General features: G+C 43.0%; 1 protein-coding gene across 3 annotated transcripts in view; it reads left to right on the top strand.

The window, feature by feature from the left end:
* Positions 1-10,201, top strand: part of LOC115107503 (1-phosphatidylinositol 4,5-bisphosphate phosphodiesterase beta-1-like) — a 256,669-nt gene that overhangs the window by 156,933 nt on the left and 89,535 nt on the right. For all 3 annotated transcript variants that reach the window (XR_010460892.1, XM_065008903.1, XM_065008904.1), the window contains exons 10-14: positions 635-781; positions 3,054-3,211; positions 4,040-4,122; positions 4,845-4,929; positions 8,764-8,935. Coding sequence is in view for 2 of the 3 variants with exons in the window: in XM_065008903.1 (XP_064864975.1) it covers positions 635-781; positions 3,054-3,211; positions 4,040-4,122; positions 4,845-4,929; positions 8,764-8,935 (645 nt within the window). In the remaining variant the exon portion in view is untranslated. The remainder of the gene's footprint in view (positions 1-634; positions 782-3,053; positions 3,212-4,039; positions 4,123-4,844; positions 4,930-8,763; positions 8,936-10,201) is intronic.

Raw genomic sequence — 10,201 nt, 5'->3', positions numbered from 1 at the left:
TTTACATCTTAAGGCATAAACACACACTGGAAGAACACCAGAGTATGGATTGTAGGGTGACTCACTGTGGGAGTCATAGGTCCAACCCTTGTGGTCAGGGTTTGAAGCAGCCTTTGTCCCTGAGATTGATCTCTGTGGCTCTCTAATGTACACCCACACACATACACACTGGGGCCCTCTAATGTTGACATGGATTGATTGAGGGAACCACACACACACACACACACACACACTGATTGATTGAGGGAATGTGTCGAAGGCTAATAATGTCAGTGGTGAAACCTTTCCATCCGGGTTACACTTGAGATTTTTCAGCCTGTCTGCTTTTGTTAGCCGCATTAGGACCTAGTTTAAACTCTGCAGGGTTTAGCTTAGTTTAGCTCCAACCTAACACTCAGCTTACACCCTGTACCACAAAACTGACACGATGGACACACATCTTTACCCAGGGTTTGTGAGGTCGTCTTCCAGTGTCTCCACTTCTCTATTGTCTCTGTTGTTTTGCTTCTCTTGTCATCCTGCAGGTTAGATGTAGGCTTTGCCAAGCATCGGAGCAGTGAGCCTAAGCTACAGTAGCTACAGCGCAACCGGCGACCCTCTGTAAAGTTGTGTGTTTGTGTGTGTGTTCCTACAGGTCAGATCTCAGTGGAGGGCTTCGCCAAGTATCTGAGTAGTGAAGAGAACAGCATCATCCCACCAGAGAAGCTGGACCAGAGTGAAGACATGACCTTACCGCTGTCTCATTACTTCATCAACTCCTCCCACAATACATACCTCACAGGTGGGGCGCCTATTTGGAAACTTCAGACACTTTTATTCCAGGTTCTTTATTCAAATACTCTGATTGCTACTAACACCGGTGCTTGAAGGACGTTTTACCTTCCTGTTTCACCTTCCTCTACTGTAAGCCTGTCATCCAACATCAGCCAATAGGGGGCCTTCTCCTCCTGTTTACCTCAGGTGCTTATCCAATCAGCGCTCTCTATGAGAATGACTTCATTCTTATTCATGAGTTACATTTACATTTACATTTAAGTCATTTAGCAGACGCTCTTATCCAGAGCGACTTACAAATTGGTGCGTTCACCTTAAGACATCCAGTGGAACAGCCACTTTACAATAGTGCATCTAAATCTTTTAAGGGGGGGGGGGGGGTGAGAAGGATTACTTTATCCTATCCTAGGTATTCCTGAAAGAGGTGGGGTTTCAGGTGTCTCCGGAAGGTGGTGATTGACTCCGCTGTCCTGGCGTCGTGAGGGAGTTTGTTCCACCATTGGGGGGCCAGAGCAGCGAACAGTTTTGACTGGGCTGCGCGGGAACTGTACTTCCTCAGTGGTAGGGAGGCGAGCAGGCCAGAGGTGGATGAACGCAGTGCCCTTGTTTGGGTGTAGGGCCTGATCAGAGCCTGGAGGTACTGAGGTGCCGTTCCCCTCACAGTTCAACATTTCTTCAGACTGGCATGTGGCAGCAATAAGAATAGAAAACCAAAACTACAAAAGGCCATTCTAGCTACAAAATATATTATTATTCATATATTGAAATGTATTCCGGGGAGATGGATTGCGCATGAAAGTCTCTCGTGAATCAAATTTCTCCCGGCAGAGGAACATTTGATTTCTTTAATAGGCTAATGTCAAAGACTGAAAAGGGAGAAAATAAATTGAGGGAGATACACAAACGTGTTCTTAATTCCCTTTGTCAGGTCTTCTTATTCTTATTCTCCCATTGACACGTTGTCTCATTGTATTACACATGAATTAACTAGGCTATGATGAGAAATCATTTCTGGAAGTTACAGAGAAACTTTACAGGGACCTTGGCTTGCAGTGTTGGGGAAGATACTATGAGAATATAGTTCACCAAGCTACCAATCACTTCACACTGGAAGACGTTAAGCTACACTAAAGCTACCCTTGAGAAAGATATTGTTTACTTATCTGAAGTTACTTTGGGAAATACATTTTTCATGTGTAAATCCGAAATGTCATAGGCTACAAATTGCAAGAACAAATCACTTGGGGGTGGGGTGGGGGGGGGTCATACTGTATTTTAACTTGGCCTATACTGTGTGCGTAATTTAGCTGTGTGCGTAATTTAACATAAAAACCATGTTTAAAGTGAGAATTAGGCAGGTCTGATGCTGAAAAATAAAGGAAATGATTGCCTACTTCACACATATTTTATTTTTGAAAATAAATGGTAGCTAGCTACACCGCTACACGTCCAAAAAGTTATTAACTACTCAAAACACTACCAAGATTTGAATTAAATCCAACTATCAACAAGTTGCTGCAAAATGTAGATAGATTACTAGTTGAACAGCATGTAGCTCACTACTCCCCAACACTGTTTGCTTGTTCCATGGCAGAGGAAGACAAGGATATTTCCAATAAGTCATTACTGATTCTTTTCTTGTGGCCAGGGTATTATTATTCCTTCACATTGATCCGCCTGTAATCTCCTTCTTATTAGAACTGTGTGTTTCATGCCGTGCTGAAGGCAGAAACTCATTTAGAAGTTAACTTTCCTCTAATGGCGGATGCAGTAATCACCAGGAAGTTGTGTTGTGTTTGTGTGTCCATTCACGCTCCTTAGGAAGAGATCAAATTGCATTTGTAGAGGAGCTCAGGGGCGCATCCTGAAGTGCGAGACGCAGACACACATACCCACATCCACTCAGACACAGATGTGCCTGCGTCTCGCGTTGACACTGTTGTCTCCGCGCGGCGGTAATGCGATGCTAATGTCGAGATAATTGCTTTGTTAATGGAGAAAGTGGGGATGAGATCTGCTTGTGCGCTGCGCCACTGTGTGGAATGCGGTGCTGCTCGTATCCATTTCCCCAATCTAATGGCTAATGTGCTTAATGAGAGCTTGAGATGTGTGGGAATGTCTCGTGTTGACACACAGTAGGACTCCTGGATCTCAGAAGGAAATGATGTGGTTATTAACTGTTGAAAGAGCAATGTGTGTGTGTGTGTGTGCGCCCGTGTGTGTGCGCCCGTGTGTGTGTGTGTGTGTGTGTGTGTGTGTGTGTGTGTGTGTGTGTGTAGCGGGCCAGCTGGCAGGTAACTCGTCGGTGGAGATGTACCGCCAGGTCCTCCTGTCAGGGTGTCGCTGTATCGAGTTGGACTGCTGGAAGGGACGCACCACCGAAGAAGAACCTGTCATCACACACGGATTCACCATGACAACTGAAATCTCCTTCAAGGTAAACTGTCTGGAACCAGAGCGATAGAGGAGAGAGAGAGAGAGAGAGAGAGAGAGAGAGAGAAGGGAGCAAAAGAGAAAAGGAGGGAGAGGGGCGAGGGAGGAAGAGAGAGATGGAAAGAGAAAGAAAGCAACCGATTGTTTGAGTAACAGGGACACAGAGGGAGCGATCTGTGTGGTGTTTAGTATGGCAGAGAGGGGAGGAGAGAATAATTGAAGCACGGAGGGGTGGAGGAGAGAAGCAGAGGGAAGAACGAATAAGCCCAAGGAGAGGAGAGGAGGAAAGGAGGGAGGGAGCCAGGCCTAGGGTGGAGAAGAGATTGATTGATAGAGGGGAATTTAGTCTTTAATGGGAGAACTAAGTGCAAGAGAAGTTGGATTGAGAGTAAAATAAAAATGTGTAAGTGGACTGGTAGAGGGAACGAGAGACGGCGAGAGAGTAGGGGAAGTGTGTGTGATAGGGACAGAGGTAAAGCTATTAAGTGCATTAAATGCATTAGTGTTTGTAAAATGGTTGTAAATTTCACTTAACCACTTCATCTTAACACTCCCTATCAGATGTTCAATGAGTCAACAAGCTCTACACCAGTTGCTCTCCACATCACTGTAAATACTGTATAATACCAATATTGTACTTCAAATATTCCTATATATTTTGGTTTAGCCTGACCAAAGGTAATTTAGTTAAGAGTTGATGAAAATCTGAGTTTCAACACACATCTATGAAACTAGACTCACCAATTCTGATCAGCGATCACATTCATTGATCTTTGCTCCCATTGGTCATTGACCAGCTCTGACACCCTGTCTGTCTGTTCTGTGTCTACAGGAAGTGATTGAGGCCATAGCAGAGTGTGCCTTCAAGACCTCCCCTTTCCCTGTCATCCTCTCCTTTGAGAACCACGTGGACTCGTAAGTCAACAACTCTCACGGGCTCTGTGTGTTATCCAGAGTTGACCTTTGTTTGATGTCTTTGATGAATGTACACACCACCAACGTTCCCATTTGTTTAACCTCAGTTCACACTGTGATTCTGAACCTCTGTGCGTCTACAGTTATGTTAGTGCCATTTTAACTGCCATGCTAATGCTCGCCACTCTTAGGTCATGCGCTAATAAACTGTATGCTAATGCTAGCCAGTCGTAGAGTAGGGCATTAGCTAATAGCTACATGGTAATACTAGCTACTCTGAAGCCATTAGCTAGCTACATGCTAATGTAGGGAAGGTGGTTTGGTGAGCCACGTTTGCATGGTGAGTAACCCTGCCTGAGACTTGAAGACTTGGGTTAGCTCCCCGGCGCGCAAACACAATCTTGTGGCGTGCATGAGACCCAGGTTGGAACTGTAGTTTGGTCACATTGGTGGCATGCTCCAGATGGGTGTCTGCAAGGAGTAGGTCACAGAGGGATAAAGTGTGACTTAGTCCAGGTCATCTGTTGAACCACACTCGCACGATGTGTGACCTTGCCTGAGACTTGCGTTAGCTTCCCAAGGACAACCAGGTTCGAATCCCAAACGGTCATAGTAACTATCCACTCCAATAGTCGATATCGAAATACTAACATTAGGCCACTGTGAGGTGATTGTAAGGGTGTTAACGATGTGTGTGTGTGTGTGTGTGTGTTGCCTCCCAGGCCCAAGCAGCAGGCCAAGATGGCGGAGTACTGCAGATCAATATTTGGAGACATGTTACTGACCGACCCTCTGGAGAAGTACCCTGTAAGTACAGAAAGGCACAGTCATGTTCACACACTATACACACGCATTGTCATACGCACAGTTCTAGACACCATTATGTACCTGTGAGTGTGGAGTGTTCCTCACCATTGAGCAGCCGTCTGAACAGCCTCATGTGGACTAAACCTAGAAGTTTACCCTGCATCTCTCTCTCTCTCTCTCTCTCTCTCTCTCTCTCTCTCTCTCTCTCTCTCTCTCTCTCTCTCTCTCATTTCATTTCAATTCAAGGGGCTTTATTGGCATGGGAAACATAGGTTAGCATTGCCATCTCTCTCCCTACCTACCTACCTACCTACCTGTCTATCTCTCTCTCACCCTTCCATCTCCCTTTATCCGAACATACCCTTTTCACCTGTCTGCAATTACAATCACATGGTTCTCTCCCGCCCTATCAATCAGACCCTTACCCGGCTATCAGAGGCTAAACTGCATATGGGCAGTCTCTCATGGTGGAATGAATGGAGATGGGTTACCGTGCATGTGTGTTGTGTTACGGGGTAATCCGTATGCTGTATTTGTAGGAAACCCTTTATCTACTCCCCCAGTTGCCATGGCTACCAGTGAAAAGCTTGCGTTGTCCCTTTGTGGAGGAACTTTTTCTTCCGAGCCCATTCTTATGTAACGACAATCAAACGCACGAACGCACTCACAAGCACAGACAGGCGAGGACACAGAGACACCTACAGTTACCATCCGTCCCTTTAATCAGCAGTGAACTGTTAGTCTTCCCTGGTGGAATGAAGACACCTAACTTTACACATTGTGTGTGTGTGTGTGTGCGTGCGTGCGTGCGTGCGTGCGTGCGTGCGTGTGTGTGCATAAGCCCTCCCAGTGAATGACTTGTTATCAGAGCAGTACTTTCTGAAAAGAGGTAGAGAAAGAGAGTCGGATATCCACTATCGAGTGAGTGATAAGTGGGCACAAAGAACAAAATGCCAACTTCTCCCACTAGCTTCCCAGGTGCTTCCGTTTAAGGGAGAAATGCTCAACTCGCTTTCGAAGACAAGTGGATATGGCAGATGCTCATATCAAGTGTGATGCTGTTTAACCTTTTACTTGCAGGGAGCTAAATCAGAGTCACACAAAGTGTTTCTTGGTCGTCTTAAACACATCTACTTTGAAAACAAAGTATAGACCTCACACACATGGTTATGGGCTTAAAAAAAGAAGACACATGTACCACGTCAGATATAGAGTTGAAATGTATTACATTATGGGTTGGCATTCCAATATTACACTTTATATACATCACAGAAGACTGAGATATAACAAAACTGTTTGACATAGAAACACCGGATCGTCTTTGTTAAATCTTTGTGTGTTTTGTATTAATGATGAAATTCTAAAAGGCATTAATAACATTCCACCCATGAGGCCACGAGAGGTTTTGGTCATTGACTGCAAGGAAAGGACCGCAGCTCAGGAAGTTGTTAAGCGTATGTGCGGGCCCGTGTGCATGCCTGCATGCTTGCGTGTGATAACAGAATCCGTCTTCTAGTGCGCCATCATTAATGGGCATCAGCAGTGTGATCCAGCAGAACAGAAATGTATCACATGAATTAACCAGTGTTGTGCTTTCTCAAGCCTGCTCTCTAGAGAGAGAAAGTGTTTGTGGATACACTCCCACTCTCCCCAAAGGAAGCATATTCAGGAGTGTAGAACGTTTTGAAGCTGTAGACTAAACGCTTTTGAAGCTGCAAACTAAATGCTTTTGAAGCTGTAAACTAAACACTTTTGAAGCTGCAAACTAAACGCTTTTGAAGCTGTAAACTAAACACTTTTGAAGCTGTAAACTAAACACTTTTGAAGCTGTTAACTAAATGCTTTTGAAGCTGTAAACTAAACGCTTTTGAAGCTGCAAACTAAACGCTTTTGAAGCTGCAAACTAAACGCTTTTGAAGCTGCAAACTAAACGCTTTTGAAGCTGTTAACTAAACGCTTTTGAAGCTGCAAACTAAACGCTTTTGAAGCTGCAAACTAAACGCTTTTGAAGCTGTTAACTAAATGCTTTTGAAGCTATAAACTAAATGCTTGTGAAGCTATAAACTAAATGCTTTTGAAGCTGCAAACTAAACACTTTTGAAGCTGTAAACTAAATGCTTTTGAAGCTGTAAACTAAACGCTTTTGAAGCTGCAAACTAAACGCTTTTGAAGCTGCAAACTAAACGCTTTTGAAGCTGCAAACTAAACGCTTTTGAAGCTGTTAAGTAAACGCTTTTGAAGCTGCAAACTAAACGCTTTTGAAGCTGTTAACTAAATGCTTTTGAAGCTATAAACTAAATGCTTTTGAAGCTGTAAACTAAACGCTTTTGAAGCTGCAAACTAAACGCTTTTGAAGCTGCAAACTAAACGCTTTTGAAGCTGTTAACTAAATGCTTTTGAAGCTATAAACTAAATGCTTTTGAAGCAGCAAACTAAACACTTTTGAAGCTGTAAACTAAATGCTTTTGAAGCTGTTAACTAAATGCTTTTGAAGCTATAAACTAAATGCTTTTGAAGCTGTTAACTAAATGCTTTTGAAGCTATAAACTAAATGCTTTTGAAGCTGTAAACTAAACGCTTTTGAAGCTGCAAACTAAACACTGTTGAAGCTGTAAACTAAACACTTGAAGCTGTAAACTAAACACTTTTGAAGCTGTAAACTAAACACTTTTGAAGCTGCAAACTAAACGCTTTTGAAGCTGCAAACTAAACACTTTTGAAGCTGCAAACTAAACGCTTTTGAAGCTGCAAACTAAACACTTTTGAAGCTGTTAACTAAACGCTTTTGAAGCTGTTAACTAAACGCTTTTGAAGCTGTAAACTAAACGCTTTTGAAGCTGTTAACTAAATGCTTTTGAAGCTGTTAACTAAATGCTTTTGAAGCTATAAACTAAATTCCTTTGAAGCTGTAAACTAAACGCTTTTGAAGCTGTAAACTAAACAATTTTGAAGCTGGTAACTAAACACTTTTGAAGCTGTAAACTAAATACTTTTGAAGCTGTAAACTAAACACTTTTGAAGCTGTAAACTAAACACTTTTGAAGCTGTAAACTAAACACTTTTGAAAGTGTAAACTAAACACTTTTGAAGCTGTAAACTAAATGTTTTTGAAGCTGTAAACTAAACACTTTTGAAGCTGTAAACTAAACACTTTTGAAGCTGCAAACTAAACATTTTTGAAGCTGTAAACTAAACGCTTTTGAAGCTGTTAACTAAACACTTTTGAAGCTGTAAACTAAACACTTTTGAAGCTGCAAACTAAACACTTTTGAAGCTGTAAACTAAACACTTTTGAAGCTATAAACTAAATGCCTTTGAAGCTGTAAACTAAACACTTTTGAAGCTGGTAACTAAACACTTTTGAAGCTGTAAACTAAATACTTTTGAAGCTGTAAACTAAACGTTTTTGAAGATGTAAACTAAACACTTTTGAAGCTGTAAACTAAACACTTTTGAAGCTGTAAACTAAACACTTTTGAAGCTGTAAACTAAACGTTTTTGAAGCTGTAAACTAAATGTTTTTGAAGCTGTAAACTAAACACTTTTGAAGCTGTAAACTAAACACACTGCCAAACCAGCTTGTAATGGTCTTTTTTTCATTCAGTTCACTAAGCCTTTCACACTATGACCAGCAACTTCTCATCGTCACAACACTAAATTCGTTTTGATACCCTTGCCGACCACACACACCCACCAACATCATCATCAGTAGGACTTTTGCTTGCGTGTTACTTTCACGTAAAGAGTAACTCATGTCTCTCCCTCTCTCGCTCCCTCTCTCTCTCAATCTCTCGCGCCCTCTCTCTCCCTTCACCCCTCTCTCGTTGTCTCTAGTTGGAACCAGGTGTGCACCTGCCCAGTCCTATGGATCTGACGGGAAAGATTCTGGTGAAGAACAAGAAGAAACACATCAAGACATCGAGCACCAAGAAGAAACTGTCAGAGCAGGCCTCCAACACGTACAGCGACTCATCCAGTGTGCATGAGCCTTCTTCTCCCAGCACAGGTATGGGACACACACACAGCAGCAGCAGCAGAAAAACACGTCTCTTGTAGGCCGGTTATTTGATTTATAATAAAGTGCAACGCTGCGAGTCAGCAGAAGTGCTGGTGGGAGAATTGCTTGCCAATCATAAATCCTACATCTTGTAGTAAGAGATGGCTGTAGTTGCTCATCCATCGCTTTCATGGCCCTCTCCATCAGTGAGCTGTGTTATTGACTATTTCATATACTCATACACTCCCAGTCCCACCCCAGGCACACACACTCACTGGTGGGGCCGAAACTCTAGCTCTGGTGCACATGCGTGTATATCAACCTAGGCCAGCCTGCCTGCTTGCTTTCATGTGTGTGAGTGTGTGCTGGCTTCCGTGTATTTGTGTGTGTGTGCGTGTGTGTGTGTGTGTGTGTGTGTGTGTGTGTCAGGGTTAGTTTTATAACTACCCAGTAGACAGCCCTGCTGTACCAGGGCCAGGCAAGCGGGCAGGATCGATGCTCTTAGCATTCCCCTTCACACAGAATCACCCGGCATCCATCAACAGCAGCCTACTGGGGCTTCCAGCCACGCGCCACACTCATACACTAGTACACACTGCCCCCTGCTGGTAGACTCACAGACACACACTATGTCCCACACTACTGCAGTCCATGCTGATTTCTGAAGGATTTCACAGACAAATCAAATCACATTTTATTCGACACATGCAGGTGTAACTAACAGTGAATTCTTACAGGCCCTTTCCAACAATGCAAAGAGAAAGAAAATAGAGAAATAATAGAAAAGTAATAACACATAATAAATATAATAATACAAGTAATAATAAATACAGAATTAGTAGCGATAACTTGGCTATATACACAGGGTACCAGCATCAAGTCGATGTGCAGGAGTACGAGATAATTGAGGTAGATATGTAGGGATAAAACGATTAGACAACAGGATCGATAAGAAACAGCAGCAGCAGCGCATGTGATTAGTCAATTTAACTAACTATTTAGCAGTCTATTTAGCAGTCTATTTAGCAGTCTATTTAGCAGTCTTGTAGCAGTCTCCCACGAGGGTTCACTTGGGTTGAGATCTGGCTACTGAGACACACACAGCCTTTAAACCATATGCTCCTCCGAGACCCCTCTTTCAAAGTCACGGAGATCTCTTCTTCTAGACATGGTAGCCAAAATAATGGGCAACTGGGCATTTTTATACATGACCCTAAGCATGATGGGATATTAACCACTTAATTAACTCAGGAACCAGACCTGTTTGGAAGCGCC

This window comes from Oncorhynchus nerka, linkage group LG24 (genome assembly GCF_034236695.1).
Source record: "Oncorhynchus nerka isolate Pitt River linkage group LG24, Oner_Uvic_2.0, whole genome shotgun sequence".
Lineage (NCBI taxonomy): Eukaryota > Metazoa > Chordata > Actinopteri > Salmoniformes > Salmonidae > Oncorhynchus > Oncorhynchus nerka.
The sequence above is the reverse complement of the archived record's forward strand: the minus strand, read 5'-3'. Positions and strand labels throughout refer to the sequence as shown.